The sequence below is a fragment of the Magnolia sinica genome, chromosome 4 (genome assembly GCF_029962835.1).
Source record: "Magnolia sinica isolate HGM2019 chromosome 4, MsV1, whole genome shotgun sequence".
In the NCBI taxonomy this organism is placed as follows: Eukaryota; Viridiplantae; Streptophyta; class Magnoliopsida; order Magnoliales; family Magnoliaceae; genus Magnolia; species Magnolia sinica.
The window spans coordinates 8,296,785-8,316,098 of NC_080576.1; the positions used below are offsets into that span (position 1 = coordinate 8,296,785).

Below are 19,314 nucleotides of genomic sequence, written 5' to 3' on the forward strand. Positions count from 1 at the left end.
CTTGAAAATGATAATACTGACTCTTTTACTTTGGATTTAATTGGAAATCAGAAAACCAAACAGGCCCTTAAGGAGTCAAAGAGAATAGATATATAAGCATGATGATGCCAGTGGAGATCTAGAGTCTAGTGCAGGAGAACATGAACATTGTCCCAACCACCCTTTTGCTACACATTTGCTTCATTGTTCTCATTGTTTGCTAATCCATGCAGTTAACCTGGCCAAGGCTGTGAAAGAGAGATTTGCTAGAATAAATACCAACATATTTGAAAGTCGTTGAATCTGGGTTTTTTTTTTCTGGATGAGCCAAACCATTTATTTGATGGGCCTCATGGTGGATGGAAAATTAGCAAGGAAAATCTTAAATTGAAGTATACAACCATTTGATTATGTAGAAGTTAAAGAGACCATCCATACTAAAAGCAAAAGAGTCTCAACTGATCAAATTTTTGAAAATTTTCAATGCCAGAGTTATTTTTAGATGTCCTCCAACCAAGGTAGGGCCCATCATATGAAGGTTTGGATAAGTGAATAGACCCCATACACTATCTGCACAAATAGTGGAAAAGACTGTTGATAGGACCAGGTTCCAACTCATGGCTTAGCCGTTAACAGAGTCTGTTTCAACACTAAGGTCATGGGGTTCGAGTGCCCATATGGTATGTTTACTAACTATTGGATTAACAAGTAGTTCGAGATCAACCAATTTTATCATTTGAGTGCTCTCAAAGGACCGAGTTTTGTAAATTGACAGTTCATAAGATTGATCTAAATGGCCCCTAGAAACATTTCAAAGGCTACCATGCAAAAGTGAGACCGATCCGATGATCAAATCCATCCTAGATTCGGACCTTTTTTTTTTTTCCAACCCATGGATGGAACAATCAGGATTGCCTAATTGAAGCGAATATTTAGAATCACAAGTAATCCATGATGGGATTCATAGGTTCAGTGAGAGAGACACACCATGATGTAACCAAACAAACCGTAGTTGGCATTCTATCCCCATTGTTCCCCTTGGTGTGGCCCATCTGAGCTTTGAATGTGGCTGATTGATATCCTCATGGCCTAGAAACAAGGATAAATCCAGATGGAGTGGATTTTAAATATAAAACTGGTGGGCAATCTATAATTTAAAAAAAAAAAAAACCTTAGGTGTCTTACTTATGCATAAACAGGGAACAGGAGAGGTGTTGGAGAGGATTCCAGTTACAAAACACCCAACCTCTTGTTGGGATTTCTCTCTGATGTGGAGGTGTCCCACGTGTGAGCCTTAGCAAGGGCTTTTGATCTTTTCCCTAGACCTTTTCGTTTAAGACAAAAGCAACGAAGGGCTTTTGGGATATACACAGTGACATAGCAATTGGTTGGGGTTTTTCTCCTTCGCTCTCTTGGAGAAAAGGAAGCTTGGTGAGGAAGAAGGGTCAAGCTCTCTCTACAGCCTCGGATTCAATCCCCTTGTTCATTTTCAAGAGAATGTTTGTTTTCGAGATATTGAGATCTCCATCCACATTTTTGGATCCGTCAGCAATCGTCTCAAAGGGTTGGTTAGTGAGTTTTTCTTTTATACAAGCTTGGTTGATGAGAGACTTGTTTTTTCCTACAAGTGGTATCATAACTTTAGTTGTTTGGGGGAGAGTTTGTTGTTCATGTGTTGAAATGGAAGCAAGCACCACAAATAGAATGGTCAGCCTTAATGGCTCCGTTTAGACGATTTGGAAAGTTAAAGATGGATGACATCTTATATTATGAAGATTTATATGCACTGCTTGAAGGTGATGATGCCAAAGCCAAAGGAGATGTTAGATGAGGAATGTAAGAAGCTAAACAAGAAAACTATCAGACATGCTCAGTAATGGTTGGACAATGGTGTTTTTCACCACGCGTAGAACGAATCTTTCGCTTAGGCCCTATGAGAAAATTTAGAAAATTTAGAAGTATTGTATGAAATAAAAACCATTGGCAATAAGGCTCTCTTAATTAGAAAGCTCATAAATCTAAAATATAAATGAGGGTCTATAGCAAAGAATTTGAACAAAATACAGAGCATTTTGGTTTTTGTTTTTTTTTTTTCCTTTGCTCTCTTAGAGAAAAGAGAGTTTGTTGAGTTAAAAAGGCTAGACTCTCTGTACAGTCCCGAATTCAAGCCTCTTGTCCATTTTCAAGAGAATGTTCATTTTTGAGATAGTAAGGCCTACATCAGCATCTTTGGATCCGTCCGAGATAGTCTCCAAGGATTGATTAGTGAATTTTGTTTCTCTACAAGCTTGGTTGATAAGAAACTCCTATTATTTTTCCCTACACCTACGTGGAGCCAACATGTTCTACGTGTAAAAACCACTCCATGGCCCACCATTTTGTATATGTTAAACCACTCGTCCATCAAGTGAGAACTCTTATATCGACCCTACATATAAAATGTCAGCCCAATGGCAAACTTAGATGGGCCATACCAATGGGAAGAAGGAAAAGTTGAGCCCTAATGGAAAGGGGGCCACCATGCGGACGGTAATTTCCCTTCTCTAATTACAAACCTCCGACAAACTCTACTTAGCAGTGGAAGATCAAACAAAAACAGTGATTACAACTACACAAATACAGATTACACAACAGCAACGGCACCCAGCATCTGTCATTCGATCCGCAAAGGCCTGCTCACACATAATCCGAGCCCCGAGCCACCGAGCCTTTCTTAATCTAAGAAACTAAACAAAAACCAGCACAATGTTTGTAGGCTGAGAACAGCCAGGCTCCTCAGCAAAACCCAAAAAGCCCTACTTCAACACTTCACTTTGGCAACATTGCACATACAAATTCCCCACTCGTTTCCATGTCATCGAGGTCCGTATCTGAATCGATGTCATCCAGGTCTGCACTCCCGCCGATGAAATGCCCACCGTCTTTGGGGCCCTCTGCAGGTTTCCGGGCTTCTTGTATTATAGACATTACATCTTCAACACTCTGGGAAGGAGAATCTGCATCGTCACTGTGCAAGTCCCTCTCTTCTCCTTCCATCAGCTCTATCGGCAAGTTTCCCAAGAACCATGTGTGACTCTTTATTTCTGGAATGGTTATTCTCTGTAAGGGTAAAAACCAACCAACAGGAGTGACGCAACTGGAATGAGCTAAGAATTCACGTGAAGAAATTTACACACACACACACACACACTCTCTTATATATACTTAATCAAGCTTTTGCTTCGCCTAACAATCGCACATGTGGGACCACTTTCTTGAACAACCATTTGTATGGTGGGTCGACCGGAGATACCCAACGGTCACCCCACAGGATCCCAACCATCAGTTTTCAAGTGCATTAAAGGTGAACCATTGGTTATACTAGGTCCAATTTCATCGAATGGCTAGGATGAACGGACAAGGGAGATGCTACCGTATTGTCCATTCCATGATGAGCCCACTAGATCAATCACTTTTATGTTGCGGAAATGTGGGTCCTACATGTACCATTGCTAACTGCATCGCTCTCTATAGAGCATGATAAATACCTGTTCTTAAATCTAATAAGGATTAGATTACCTTCTCAGGGTTGGCAACAAATATCCGGGACAAGAGATGCCGACACTGCAGAGAAACTCGTACATAGTCTGGAATGGAGTAGTGGACGCTGAGTATCCGCTGCCAAAAATTGTAAATCTCTATTATTAAAATTTTATAATTACTGGACGAATTTAATTGTGATATTGTCTAGCTCACCCCAAGTGTCTTTCTAAAGTTCCTTGGATCGTCCGGATCCTCAAACGGATAAGCCCCAACCAGCATCACATATAAAGTAACCCCACAAGACCAGACATCTGCAATCTATAGTTTTCGGGAATTACAGATCGACAGCTTAAATGACAAAATCAAATCTAACAGGGAATAAAAAAAATAAAAGAAAAGAAAATGGAAGGGGGTTTTGTATCACCTTGCCATCATATTCCTTTCTCGTTAGGACCTCTGGAGCAATGTACGCAGGTGTTCCTACGGTTGATTTTGGTTGCGAATGCAATACAGATGACTATATATTCGGGCAAAAGGGTTAGCATTCGGGGTTCCACTGGGCAGACATATAGTTCTTAACATGTATTAGTTACCTTAGAATAGCCAAAATCACATATTTTAAGACGGGGTGCCGTGCTCCCATCTAAGAGGGTGTTTTCCAGCTTAAGATCCCTGTGGCAGATTTGCTGCAATGAAAAATTCGAACAAAAAGAAACTTAGCCATGGATGCTTTTCTACATGTAGATGTTTGATCAAACAGAAATGAACTCAATGTTCAATAAAGAGTAAATGACCGAATTGGGGCAGAAACCACCCCATTCATGATGGGTCCGGGCCCAAAAATTGTGATTACTATTATTTTGAAGTCCACCTTGTAACACCCAAACTTGCAATTAGGGTTTTGGTTTTCATAATGAATTAAAATGGTGACATCGCCATTTTGGTCATTTCCGCTACAAGGAGCTGGATGAATTTTAATTCAGTTCAATAGAGCATCCATCACACCCCTTAGTAATAAACGGAATTCATCCAGGAAAGATCACAGGCAAGACCCCATTTGGACGCACCCTCAAAAGAGGCATTTGACGCCTAAACAATATTTTGAGCCAAACCACAGTTCACTTTGTGAATTTGGATGCATTTTCACAAATCCTGTCTCATCCCCACTTGGCAAAATAGGCACTCAAAAGCGACTCAATGGACCAAAAAAGCACGCGTGAAAGCCCCTTTTGCGGCAATCCCCTCTTTGCAGAAGTGCGTCAAACAAGCCCTAAATAAAGGTGGCAGAGATTACCATGGAATGACAATAGCTGACTCCTGAAATCAGTTGTTGAAAGAAAAACCTAGCCTGTTTAACATATTAAGAACACCAAATGAATACAATCACAGTGCAAAAGAGCTTTGGTTAGATGCTAAATAAATAACAAAAAAGAAGAAGAAGAAGAAGAAGAAGAAGCAATTGGTGGTTTTGAATTGCAGCATCTGGATCATACCTCATCCTCACTGAATCTACCAGCATTGCATATCCTCTCAAAAAGTTCGCCTCCAGCAGCATATTCCATGACAATGGCTAGGTGTGTAGGAGTTAACAGGACCTGGATGGAGTAGTCACATTCATCTCAGCTTTGAGAAATACAACTATACAGCCACAACAACACTGATTTTCCAATAATACTCCAGAAACACATGCATGGTACTTTTGAGATCCTGCTAATTTTCACCACACTTTTGGCCCTGAGATGCCAGACCGGTGACTATTCAACTGCAAGTAGCTTGGTGATAAAGACAAATGGAGACCAAAAACGTTGGGTGTAAAACTCTCCAACTCAAGGTGAGTTGTGAGAGAGAGATATCTTAAATATTTAAAGATGTTTGAATATATTGTTACAAACATATATTGATGAGTTTCCAAAACAGTTGGGAAATTTTGATAAAAGAAAGTCCTTTAAACTACACATGATCTTTAATAGACATTAATCTCGTTGGCCATTCCCTCCACTTTTCAAATTTTGAATTGCATGTTGTTATTGATGTGTTGCATGAGATTCAGACACGTGGCAACTATTCGGGTCACCATGTGTCAATATTTGACAGTGGAATGGGCCACTTGGGCTGTACCTTTGCATTAGAGAGTAGTCGTGTACCATAGGAGATGGTGCCTCAAACATATCGGAGAATCCATTTGACCAGTTGATAATGATATATTGTGGGGTTCTGCATGAATTGGCAAACCTGATTCATGTTGAAGGATATATTGAGCCTGGTGAAGGTAAGGTACTGAAGCCCAACAACAACACTGCGATATAACTGAGGATCAGGAAATGGATCACTGCCCTTGGTAGTGGGTTGGTCTTTAGAAGTTAAAAGGAGTGGAGATGGGATTGCAGTCTTTCATTTGGGCCTCTGTAATGAGATCTAAGGCATACTTTTCTTGGTTAAAAAAGAGAGCACCAAAGAAACAATGTATCTCCACACCAAGGAAATAATGGAGATCGCCAAGATCTTCCGCGGAAAATTCCTTACCCAATTGGGCAATGAATCAAATAAGGAAGGATGGGCCCTTGAAAAGTATGCCTTGAATGATGGCACGATATCATGGTACCCAGCACCAGTTCCATTAGTGTCAGCATGAAAATGATTTCTTCTACATATTATTTCATTTTTTACAAGTATAAACGCCACCATCCGAGCAAGTATGATTCAAGCTAATCCCATCAACTGCCATGACAACTATACAACTAAGGACACTCCAAACAACACTTTTTTTTTCTTTTTTCTTTTTTCTTTTTTTTCTAAATTTGCTGTGTGGGACACATGTACGGTGCACACTGATACAGCAGTTAGGAAAAAAAACCTCATCGTTTTTCATTGTTTTTATGAATGTTCTGCATCCTATTTATATATAACTAATGCATTTTTATTTGTCTATCTGTGTCTAAATCGCATACTTCACCTGCAATTTAAGAACAATTATCATCTTGCTTTGACAGATAATCAAGCGTCAATAGGCTCAGCCCAATCAACACACACCCAATGCTTTATGAAAAGGTCCACCATCCAATTCAAGTCACATAAATAACAGCATTTCTTTTTCTTCTTCTTAAGAGGCCATGTTAGGTTTAACCGCCACAAAGAAGAACCTGATGAAGTTATCTCAACTCCATTATTTGAGTTTTGCTAAGCCCACATGCGAAAACGAGACAGCTAATGCACACCACTTACACCAGTATGGCAGACTTGTCAAACATCCAAGCCATCCATCAGGTAGACCTCACCATGTAGATTTTACTACCCAAAAGATAAAGGTGGTCACATTCACTAGGTATGCCATGACATTAGAAATGATTTAACAGATTAGAAAGCTTCAAAATTTTTTACAACCATACATTGGTTTTGTTAATTGTGGCCCACCTGAGTAGTAGACTGACCTGATTCTTGGGATCAGGAATCTATATTGTGGTACCTTCCAATGGATGGCTTGGATATTGCACCTATCTGCCACGTTGGCATATGTTAGCATGTGTATTATCTGTTATTTAATATCAAAACAACTCTCAGTCATCTGATTCCTCGAAGTACATTTCGAATACCAAGCACAACTACCAGTAAGCTCTATTATAACTAACAGTGCAACTAAATTTTATAGGGGTGCAAGTCGGGCAGGTTTTATTGGGTTCAGGGTCAACCCCAGCCCAACAAAACCTCAGGACAACCCAACCCACAACCCGACCTGCCCCAAATATATGTGAGAATTCCCAGCCTGACCTAACCCGAATCAAATTTGCTCAAACCCGAACCCAACCTGAATTCTAATCAGGCTAGTGTTTTTCAACCCGAACCTAACCTGAGGACCTTGAGAACTCGACCCAACCCACTTGAACTCAGGTTGGGTCAGTCAGGTTTGGGTTAACCCAAACCCAAGTTGCATACCTGACATGGTAGGTTCTAGTCATCCAAATGCAGCAACGCAACGAAACAAGCATAATTGGCAGTCGCAGGAGAAAGTCAGAAGATCAACCAAGCATATACAAGTGAGCAATTTAACTAGTTTGCATTGTTGAAAATCCAAGAAGCCAGACATACAAGTTGTGGTTGCCACATTCATGAGAGTGATGCTGAAAGATTTTTGCAGGCAACTGTAGTTAATCACGAAGATATTCTATTGGAAACTTTTGAGCAGTTGAATGGAAGCAAAAGACCGTGAAAAATACATAAACAGTTCATTAAAACAGGGAAAGCCTACAAAAGATCCTACTCCATGCTGCACTCACCTCGTCTGCATGTGGCTAAAAAATATTTTACTACCCCAAATAGCCAGGACAAGACTATGCCAATGATGATATGATCAATAAACAATAATTATATTAGAAAATAGCACAATGCATGAGAGCAGTATAGAATGCAAAAATCAATCCACCAAATATCCCCCCTTTTGTAGATAATATAGGCTTCGAACTGGAGAACGCAAGTCAAAAATGTATTCACTGACTTGGTTGGATATGAACTGGGGCCTACACACCTTTCAAAAAAATGAACTGGGGCCTACACACACTAGATATGAAAGTGCTACATGAATGATGTGGCAATCCTGGTTAATTATAAAACCATAGGATCCTAGTCATCGCCGCTATCAGCTTCTCATTTCCCTTCTCTAAGAATTTGACAGAAACATCAATCAACAGACAGAAAGTGAAAGTTCTTTACTCCTTTAACGAGAAGAACATCACAAACTACCAAAATATTCACTTCCAATTCATCAATGCAATGTCTGAGAGGGGAAAATAATATTTTGAATGAAAAGACTGCTGGGCACAAAAGCAACCTCAGATCAAATCAAATAACGCAATAGAGAGACAAATCCAAGCAATCACAAAGAACATAGAGATTTTACGTGGAAAACCCTAGCGGGAAAAAACCACCACACAAAGCAACGATCAATCGACTATAATCAGAAGAATACAAGAGATGGAACAATTTACATATTGGAAACCCTAGTTTTCCCCTTCAAAACCCTTGAATTCGTGCTAGCTCTATTCGTCTTAACCCTAGAGTCCTGAATTAGGAGTCGTATTTATACACTCTATACAAAATTAGAAACAAAACCCGCACTTACGCACACCGTTCGGTTGGACCAAATATAACCTTTGGTCGGGCCGAGTGTCGAACCGAAAATGCACAAAACATCACAGTGAGCAAAGGGTCTAATCCATGAATTTTTTGTTGAACCAAGACAGGCTCGGGTCGAGCCAAAAATTGCCTTCTTTGCTCTATGATTAAAGCTACTCAATCAACAAAGACTAGCTTTTCAATCCATCAACGCAAAGTTCTGATGGGAGGCAACAATGTTTGAATGTCCCTACAAAGAGCTGCGGATTCAGCATAAGAACAGCTGATGCCTGTCTAACACAAGCAAGCTGCATTCAATATGCCCCTAAACGATATCCAATCCATCGATTGTAAGCAGGACTAATTTGTGAACAAAAATAGGTGCAATTCTTTTTATCTGGTAGAAAAAGTGGAGACTGATTATCAGGTCCATAGAACAACAGAACATCTGAGTTGTGTTTGGGTGCGCAAGTGAATTGAATTGTGAACAACAGCTTAATCTAGAGAAATAACAAAATTAGTGGTGTTTTACTAGGCATGTATAGATCCATTATCCAGTATGAAATATTATCGCATGTGAATTCGTCTGTGGAACCCAGGAAGTCCTACCCACAATCACGGAGAGGTTCCCCAAGGATTGAACATTGACCTTAAATCACGCTGATGGGATGATCAAAACCATCTGATCAACAGTATGTAAAATGGACAGCAGGAAGGAATTTGCTCTTACTGCCCTTAAACGGATCACCCTGATCATCCGATCATGGGTGTATCAAATGCCTGTTATCAATCATATTTGGGCCCACCTCTGCAAAATAGAAATCTGCACGATAATAAGGTAAGAATTCATCCCAGTACTGCACCATGGCTCCGTATCCATAATGGAGAAGTTTCCCTCAAATTGCAGCTGCTTAGCTTTGTCCAGCTTGAATAGCAATTGGGAGCCCAGACCCTCAACATGAATGTGAAGGAACTAAACACAATTTTCGATATTCCAAGACTAATAATTGCAATCCAATTCGGTAGTCTATCCAAACACAACCAAGAGTAATAATTGCTATCCAACTCGGTAGTCTATCCAAACACAACCAAGACTAATAATTGCAATCCAACTCGGTAGTCTATCCAAACACAACCAAGACTAATAATTGCAATCCAACTCGGTAGTCTATCCAAACACACCCAAGACTAATAATTGTGATCTCGATAGTGCATCCAAAGACACCCCAAGTCAAAGATCACACCAAAATAATGTTATCTAGTTTTATTCTTTATTGCTTAATAAACCAATATTTGTCTCTAGCAGATCATTTTGAAGTTATTTAAAAAAAAAAAACAAAAAACAACCAGATGTCTTCCTTATGTAACAAAGAAAAAAAAGCACTAAAAAGAGATTCCATAAGAATAAAAAGCATACAAACATAAGGAATTCCTGATACACATCCTATCTCCTCTGAATGTTCTTTTTATAATTATTATTTTTTTAAAATGAAATGAAAAGAAAAGTACACCACAAAAAGATGTTGATACCAAACAAAGATCTCAAAGAAGATAAGAACATTTAATGAGAAGTAGAATAAAACATAGAATAACTACTACCTTGAATCTACCTATATTTATTTATTTAGAAATAGGTCCCTCTACTCCCAAGACCTAAAAATAAAGGCCCACAAATCCATTTCTTCCACACCCCCTTTAATTTTTTAAATTTGAGTTGGGTCCATCCCCATAAAATGTGCTGACGCTACTGAATACAACAAAGATAATATAGGAAATGATACTCACACCCTCACTCTTTTGATACATACACCCCTTATTAACTTTTGTCATTAGACTAGTCACTTATGGAAGACAAAAAAACAGGTTGTATGCATCAAAATGGGAGGCTGCAGATATCAGCTGTGGAACAATAACTACCTCTTTGAATCTAACAATATTGGGATGTTTTAAGGATCTGTGGTTCATAATCTCCCTCAGCACATGCTCATCAATCTGACACAAAAAAAGGGTAAATAAACAAAAACTCACATCAGAAAGCAACTGAAAAGAAATCAAGAATGCATTGAAACCATCAAGAAACAAAACCCAGATGGGAAAAGCAAAGAAAGAGCGATTTTTGAAATCAAAGAGGTCTCTGACCTTCTGCCCTCTCTCTATATATTTCACAGCAAAGAACTCCTTAGTCCACCTATCTCTTACAAGCTTAGCAACACCGAAATTTCCCGACCCGATATCTTTCAGATACTCATAACGCTCCATCCTTGCGAATCTCTCAACAGTACAGTCCTTGCACGGCTCTCTCTCTCGTTCTCCTGCAAAAAGACCTAATGCTTTCTTCCAAGGCTACATAAAGAAGAAAAACGGAGGATGGAAAAGCTTACAGAAATTGCCAGATGACGTTATCACCAGGTCTGCACAGCAGGCAGTGTTTTACAGCGTGTAAGAAAATCTTCATGTTTCGCGTTGGACAATCCTTTTTGTTAATTGCTCTACATGATTAATCTAAAGTCATGATCTGACGATTAGAACCGTAAAAAATGACTCGGATGGTGTTTATTATTATACTTGGTGGAAATAAATTGGATGATTGATGAAAAGGAAAAAAATCAACGGTCCACTTTCAAATAGAAAAAAATCACACATCAATGGTCTGCATTTCCTGCTGAATGTTTTATATGGTAGATTTCCAAGTGATGCGTACGAACGACGGAATAACTCATTTCAGGTGAATATGGCTGCATGGGACCCACCAAGCGATTGACGCATGAAGATCTACAACCCGCCACGTGTGCCAGCGGACTGGGAAGTGGATTGGGTGCGGCCCTGACCGTAGGGCTCGCCATCATGTATGTGTATATCCACGCCGTCCATCCGTTTTTCCCATATCTAAGGGGCATAAAATGTAAAAAATTTGAAGCAGATCGAAATCTCAGGTGGACCACACCACAGGAAAGTGGTGATTGACCGTTAAAAACTTTAAGTGGGCCACAAAAGTTTTGTGTCAATCTGATATTATTTTTTTCCCTTTCATCCAGGTCTGTCTACCGCTATCAACCGGTATTGTATGGCAAGTAAACATCACAGTAAGCCCGAGGAAGTTTTTAATAGTGATGTACAATTATTACTGTTTGCAGTAGTGTGGTCCACCTGAGATTTTTTTTCTGCTTCATTTTTAAAATCGTGCACTAATATTGGCTGTCAAAACGGATGGACGGCATGGATATATTGCAAACATCAAGGTGGGCCCTACGGTCAGGGCCGCACCGTGTTGGATTTGGCCGAGGCCGCACCTGATCCACTCCCAGCGGGCTGAGGACGAAACCGACGGTGGAGTGGCGGAATGCCACGTGGTATATTTTTGGACGGCTACAAATTAGCGTGGGTGCACATGATGGAAAGCATACTTGTGTGTGGGATACCGTGACAGGTACAGAAATTCCCCTTCCCAAGAAAAAAGGCAGCGGTGCGGAGGAATTTACGTGGACGCTGCTAACATAGCATCAGGTGGGCTCCACGCGCATGGATTGATAGGGTGGCGCCAAAAGCTGAGAAGGCATGACAGTGATAGTCTGCCCAGATATGTCCGTGACTATTCGGGCATCGTTAGGGCCATGTCCTAATTTTGGCACGCGATTCCGAACGTCCATCAAGTGGGCCTCAGACAGGTATTTTTGTTGGGATATAAACATCAAGGTGGAGCCCAATAAGGTTTCAACCGTAGTAAATTCCTTTTCTCAGATTTACCTGTCGTGTGGCGTTTTAGGTTTAGATCTTCCTCAATTTTGGTCTCATGATCTAAAATGATGTTGAAAAATAGATAGACGGTGTGGATTTCTCCTAAACATCACGGTGGGACCCACCTAGCATCACAGCGCAGGCAAGGCTTTAGCAGGAAACCTTTACTGCGTCCCATGAGTTGGAAGCGGATTGGCTGGTGTACCGAACACCAGCTATATGGCTGATGTGTTGACGTCGTGAAGTTCTGTGGGTCCTATCATGAAGTATGTGTTGTATCCCAACCGTCCTTTCATTTGGCGAGCTCGTCCTAAGGGTTAAACCTAAAAATAAGGATATCCAGAGATCAAGTGGACCACACTGAAAAAAGCTGTGGGGTATTGAATGTCTAACATTGAAACACTTTTGGAGTAACAGAAGTGTTGGATCGATATGATATTTGTTTTTAATCTTCATTCAGGGCGTGTGACCTTTCGAACAGATTGGATAGAAAACAAACGCTAAGGTAGCCCCGCGAACGTTTTAAAGGTGAGAATCATTGTCACCTGCTATTTATGGTGTAGTCCACTTAAGTATTGGGTACCAATCTTTTTTGGTAAAATTCTCTAAAATGATCTAAAAAATGGATGAACGGTGTAGATATAATAAATACATCATTCTGGGGGCCATGTAACTTTGATCTCCTTTGAACCGTTCGTACAACTCGGAGCTCGAGGAGTTGCAACGCTCGTCTTCGCACGACTCGTACCCACACCAGCCAATCCGCTTCCCCATGATTAGGGCTGCTCCTGCTCACCTACATGAAATGTACGGTTAGAAAAGCATGGACGATGGTGATGGTGCGACTCGATGGACGCGTGTGGTCCACCCCATGACCAGACCCTTCTCTTTTGGGGCACTTAGCACGCTTAGGTTGGCCTAGCTAATGAATGGTCCGGATCTTGCACGCATAGGCATTTTGGCACGTGTAAGTAGAATAGGCATGCGAAGTTTGGCCCAGCGTCCATGAATAGAGCGTGCTTCTGATGCGTGTTTTTGTAGAGGCCCAGAGAGGTAAAAACCAAAACCCGATCATGAGGTGAGTTGCGTCCTAGGCGCGGATTAGTGAGTTCTGGGTAACAGCTTAGTGCGTGGGTCCCTGACCGTGGGGCCTACCGCAATGTATATGTTGTATATCCACACCGTCCATCTGTTTTTCCAGTTCATTTTAGAGCATAAAACGAAAACCGAAGCAGATCAAAATCTCAGGTGGACCACACCAGAGGAAAAATTGAATAAAGTGAGCCTCTGGCACGTTTTTGATGCAGCGCATCTAAATGAAATGTACGGTTAGAAAAGTACAGATGATGATTACACTCGATGCACGCACGTGGTCCACGTGATGGCCAGACCGTTCTATGTCAGGCCACCTAGCACGCTTAGTTTGGCCAAGCCGATGAACGGCCAGATCTTACATGCAAATTTTGGCCCAGCTAATGAGCGGCCATGAATGGACTATGCCTTAAAAAAATATCCTTGGTAGGACGATCTTAACCTTTCGATCCGTGTCCTACAGATAACGTTCAAGAAGTGAATTGCAACAACGGTCCCACCAACTGAAGAATGTCCTCATATTGGTCTCTGAGTTCTCCCATTCTTCTATGCTCCATCCACGCTGAGAATAAAGAGATCAATGGTCTGGATTATCGATTTATGGGCCCCACTTATCAGGATTGAAATCCATGTATACCATTCAAAGATGCAGACGCGCATTTGGTTCAACCTGCTTTACATCAGCATGCGAAAATCACATAAACAATCCTAACCATCCAATCGCTGGCCTGAAAAAAGGATGTTTTAGATTTAACCAAAATAAATGAAAAATCTAATCATGGTTCTGAACCGTTCATGTGATCTCCAAATCGATGATCGAGCTATCACTCTGTCCGGTCCGTTGACTTTTCTACATGATACGATGAAAATGAGTTTTACCGAATCTTGGCCGTCGATTAATACTGACAAAGTCATGTGGATAGGAATGATTACAGAGAGGAGAGGGAAACCTAGTGGCCCACCAACAAGCAAACAGAACAGACATCATTGTCCATGTGGGATTCCCATCAATCATGAGAGGACCGCAGGTAGTCATTTTTGCCACGTGGCTCTCTGGATCGCGATTAGGGTATTTACGCACGTAACACATGACACGTGTATAATACCCTATCCATCTATCAGGTAGGACCCAGCAGGTAGATTGTCTGGCCCAAGACTCATATGCGGCCTGGCCGAAAGTTGACGGACCTGACGAGCCATGAGTATTAGGACAGAATATCTACACACTGGTCCCCTTAGCCACCCCAGCTCTATGCGGTCTAACATGTCCTGTTATGACATCCACTTCGTACATCAGGTTCACCTCTCATCTTCACTGCATAAACCAGAAATAATCCCTATCTAAAGGTCAGGTGAGCCACACCACCGTCCATAACATAAATTCACACCAAAAATCTCTATGTGGTGTGGCCCACCTGAGTTTGGATCAGAATTATTTTTAGTTTGTCTAGTCATTGCTGTGGGGCTCACCTGATGAATGGGTTGGATGGCGTACGCACTCTGCTCCGGTCCCATGCAGCATTTAAAAAGTTCTCTAGCTGTGTCCCAATATTCTACGTGCTGTCCCCATCCAAGTTGTGGATTATAGGCTATTTTTATTTATTTATTTGTGCTTTGGGTTCTTAGCATCAACCGTCACACCTGATATATAGAATGCGTTTCTCAACCTGAAATCTTGACTTGATTCGGCTATTCACCCTTGTCAGGTTGACCCAAAGACTCGTAATAGGCACACACCCACACCAGATGAGCACTCGAATACAAGACCCAAACCGACTGCAACTTGAGGGTGAGACCCTGGAGCCAGTGATGTGGGTGAGACCCCCTGCTATACTGTAGGGCCCACCTCAACGTATGCATTGTATATCTGCGCTGTTCTGCTATTTTTGTAGCTTATTTGAGGATATGATCCCAAAGATTAAGCCGATACAAGTTCAAGGTCAATCACACCACTTATTTGCCATCCAACCTATTGATGAGGACATAAAGATTTAGAGGATTGGAAAAACACAAAAAACCAAATATCAGCTTGATATAAAACTTTCACGGCCTATAAAAAGTTTTCAATAGTCACTAACTTCTATGAGATATGGTCCACCTGAAATTTTTTTCTACTTTATTTTTGAGACCATAGCCTAGCTGAAAAAACAGATGAGAATCATTGATAAACTATATAGCATGTGCATTAAGATGGGCCTAGTTCCGGAGTTTCACTCAAGTTGCGCTCACCCAAACCAAGGCTGAAGGTTCTCCCATCTAAAGGAGTGGGTGTACGAGAGCAAGTTGCCAGATAACTCGGTTCAAAATCTATCTGAATCAAGTTGACTCGTTGCAAGCAAAAGCTATGAAGGTAACAAAGGAGGCGAAGAACGGTGGCCCATGGTACCAGGCAAGGAAACATGCATGGCTACCCATGAATCCTCTCCATCTTTAGCTATTTGTCTTGTATAAAAATAAGTATGTTGCTACCCCTTTACTCATTCATGTTAGGAATGAATGAATTCCTTTTTTATTTAATAAAAAATAACACCGCCATGCGTCAAACTCATACAATAATAAGAAGATAACACCATCATGCATCAAATTCATAAAATAATAAGAAAATCAGGAGAAACAAGAGAGCTTTATAATTTTCTATTTTTCTTTTCAATGTTTTTTGTCCTTAATATAAGAAAATGAGGGGAAGATATTTATAGATGTAACTGGTCGCAAAGTCATTACTAATTATAAAATATAATAGACTGGACTTAAGTTCTGCTTATTTAAAAAGTACAACGCACCAAAAAAGGATGGCTTAACACGTCACCCAACCAGAGGGAAGTTCTGCTCCCACTTAGGCATGAGTATGATGTGAGATATGCATGTGTGGACGTGTAGAATTGACCATTTTTTCTCCGTTAGATTGCACTACGCTTAGATGATATTTATGCATGCAAATGCACTAATGGAGAGGCCGGTGAAAAGGGGGAAAGTAAAGGGACTTTATGCATCCCTTCTCTTATTTGCTATCATGGAAAATTACCTTTCTCCAATGGCTATAAAAGTTGATGACTTAGAGAAGCACCTTCCATTTTATTATTCTAAGACACCCATAATAACATGGCTCGACCATCACATAGATGTGACATGTATCCAATGCATCGGTGTATGTCAAGAGTGTAAGCACTCTAACCAACCATGAAATACTTAATACGAATCACTTTTTACATTAAAATTTGGAAATACGCATCCTATATAAGTTTGTATAAGTCCATCTAAGTCTATTCTTGACACAGGGATGAACATGATGAGGTCGAGCACCATCTCCCTCAAGAGGATAATTGTTCCGAATCCATAGAACTTCTCTAAACTCCTCATAGAAGGTTCTCGAATCCACTAGAAAGAAAGCAAGCAAAATAGAAAATAAATTCTATAAAATTCAAAATTGATTAATGAATGAAATAAACGAGTTCACAACCCTTTAAATAAGGATACCAAGCAATGAGAGAGAAATCAGAAGCAAACTATAACTAAAACTCCTAGAATTCGCAACTTGCTATTTATAGGTGGTCGTGATGTCTACTAGTGCGCAAGGTTTTTGGCCAAAAATAGTAAGTGTCCTATTTGCCTACACCAAACCGTTCTCCAAATTATTTTAAGCTCTTTTCACGTTAGGCGCAACTCCTAAAGCTCAACGGATGAAGAGTTATAATCAAACCAAAACTTACTATTTATAGTAAAAACAGAATTAAAATAAGGAAATGACCATCGATCCAGAAGTATTTCGCAAATTCAGCTTGCATAACCCAGCATAACGGGGTTGGTTGGCTAAAGTAGCTCGTTCTACCCCAAAATCATATATTTTACGCCCGATAACTCATTCTGGATTGTGATATACGCTCGATTTAATGTCTGACGGTCCGGATCACTTATGTCGCCAACCGGGCCTTTTTTGATCCATCTTGGCCATGAAACTATCCGCAACCCGCTCTACATCAATTCTAGAATGCTAGCTCCAATCCAAAGGTTGATCCACGTCATCTATAATGACAATAATAAAAAAAAAGTTCGTACGCTAAAATTCAATTTTTAAAATTTAAAGGAATGATCGAATTAGTTGTAATATCCTTATTTTATCCAAGCAATCATTCTCTTTTCATAAGGGAAGGCCCTAGGAAGCTTTTAATGATAGGCCATTCAATCAACATTGTTTCCTATGGTATGGTCCACCTTCTTCTTCTTTTTTTCTCTTTTTTTTTCCAGTTAGCTTGTTAGTACTCCCCCATTGTCAGTTCACACTTCACTGTTAGTCACCCCCACAAGGGAGTCGATATCAAGACCTCAGTGTTCAAACGAGATATTTTCACTTAGTCTGTCACTTGAGCTATGGATCAGGGTGTATGGTATGGTCCACTTGAGAATTGGAGTCACTTCATTTTTTATTTAATGCTCTCAAATGATATGGCAAAACAGGTGAACGATGTCGATATGGAATATATGCATCAAGGTGCGCTGCATGAGGAAAGAAAATAACAAATAATTTTTAATAATTCCAACAATAAATTGATTGATTATTGTCTAATGTGTGTCCTTGTTGCACCATTAATAACAAAAAAATCATAATTGTTAAAATTGGTAAAATTTTATCTCTAATAAAAATCTTAATTCTAATAAAACTCTACTAAAGCTTAATTTTTTTAAAATAAAAATTTCAAATAAACTTTTACTAAAAGAGTCCTAACATGATTAATAGATAGATACATCACGATGGCCCCCCATGAATCTGCCCATTTGTAGCTAGGGCGGGGCGGGGTAGGACTCAATCTGTCCTGTCCTGCTCGAGAGTTCAATGAATTAGTCATTTGTAGTGATGTCAGTGGGCTAGGCCTGGAGTTGGTCATGGCCCTGATTTAGAACTGTTTTAGCCTTATTCACAATTTTGATTTTGCAGGCCTAAGCTCGGCCCATCGACACCCCTAGTCATTTGATACTTGCTAGATATGACGCTTGATACACGAGGACTTAGAAGTTCTGCATGTGGCTTCCATTAAATCAATTTAGGAGGGCAAAATCATAGAAATATTGTAAATAAGTTGGAGCCCTAATAACAGATTGGTTGAACAATCATTAACCTATGGTTTGTGGACACTTGTTTGTGGAAATAAAAATTGTTAGATATTTTTCATTTTTAACCACCCAATAAATGTTGGCCAAATATTGTTAGTTTTGGGTTCACGAAACATCTTTTTTTTTGTGGTTAGCTTGTTAGTACACCCACTGTCAGATCACACCTACGGAATCAATGCCAAGACTTCAGTGTTGAAACGAGGTATCTTTCACTCAGTCTGCCACCTAAGCTATGGGTCTGGGTGTGTTCACGGAACATCTTATCCATGTATTGTTTATTTGAATTACTCAAATGCCAAGCTTGCAATTTATAAGTCATTTTTAAACGCCTGCGTATGATCCATCACATTTTGCCCGAATTACCAAATATTTTTTTATATTTCAATTGCACGCCGGATTGGGGTAGGGAGCGGTTGCGCATTGAGCAAACCATGTGGGGCCAACGCCGTACATCCGTTTGTACGGATCATTTTAGTGCATGATAAAATGCATAAATAAACATAGTACGCTTAAGTATAATTAAGCATACGAGTTGGAAGCGAATTGGCTGGTGTACCACGCACCAATTATATAGCTGCTGTAGATAAGTGTCGCGCGAAGGCAAGTGCCGAGTTCCTCGAGCTCCAAGTTGTACGAACGATCCAAAGGAAATCAAAGTTGCATGCCCCGGTAATGATGTATTTATTATATTTACACCTTTCATCTATTTTCAAAGAATATTTTAGAGCATTATCCAAAAATTCATCATATCCAAGGATCATTTGGACCACACCA

General features: G+C 40.2%; 1 protein-coding gene and 1 long non-coding RNA gene across 3 annotated transcripts; both read right to left on the minus strand.

The window, feature by feature from the left end:
- Positions 1 to 287: 287 nt before the first annotated feature.
- LOC131242340 (uncharacterized) lies at positions 288 to 1,916 on the minus strand. Its single transcript, XR_009169590.1, has 2 exons — positions 674 to 1,916; positions 288 to 618 (listed from the first exon to the last, which is right to left on the minus strand). It is a non-coding gene; the product is annotated as an uncharacterized LOC131242340 (long non-coding RNA).
- A 648-nt stretch (positions 1,917 to 2,564) lies between these two features.
- LOC131242335 (serine/threonine-protein kinase SAPK2) lies at positions 2,565 to 11,011 on the minus strand. Of its 2 annotated transcripts, XM_058240919.1 has the most exons (9): positions 10,747 to 11,010; positions 10,525 to 10,599; positions 4,995 to 5,096; positions 4,796 to 4,849; positions 4,095 to 4,187; positions 3,926 to 4,018; positions 3,715 to 3,819; positions 3,538 to 3,636; positions 2,565 to 3,078 (listed from the first exon to the last, which is right to left on the minus strand). In XM_058240919.1, exons 1-9 carry the CDS (start codon positions 10,864 to 10,866, stop codon positions 2,788 to 2,790), a joined length of 1,032 nt encoding a protein of 343 aa, XP_058096902.1. In that variant the 5' UTR covers positions 10,867 to 11,010; the 3' UTR covers positions 2,565 to 2,787. The 2 variants fall into 2 exon arrangements, with proteins under 2 accessions (XP_058096902.1, XP_058096903.1); XM_058240920.1 differs by lacking the exon at positions 10,525 to 10,599 and having other exon boundaries at positions 10,747 to 11,011.
- Between the last annotated feature and the right edge of the window lie 8,303 nt (positions 11,012 to 19,314).

What these genes read in the sequence shown, in the direction of transcription:
- LOC131242335 (XM_058240919.1), bottom strand. Translation starts at nt 10,866, where the DNA reads ATGGAGCGTTATGAGTATCTGAAAGATATCGGGTCGGGAAATTTCGGT. An exon ending in ATATAGAGAGAGGGCAGAAG is followed by an intron (nt 10,600 to 10,746) that starts GTCAGAGACCTC and finishes TTTTTGTGTCAG; the next exon opens with ATTGATGAGCATGTGCTGAG. An exon ending in ATATTGTTAGATTCAAAGAG is followed by an intron (nt 5,097 to 10,524) that starts GTAGTTATTGTT and finishes TACTCCATCCAG; the next exon opens with GTCCTGTTAACTCCTACACA.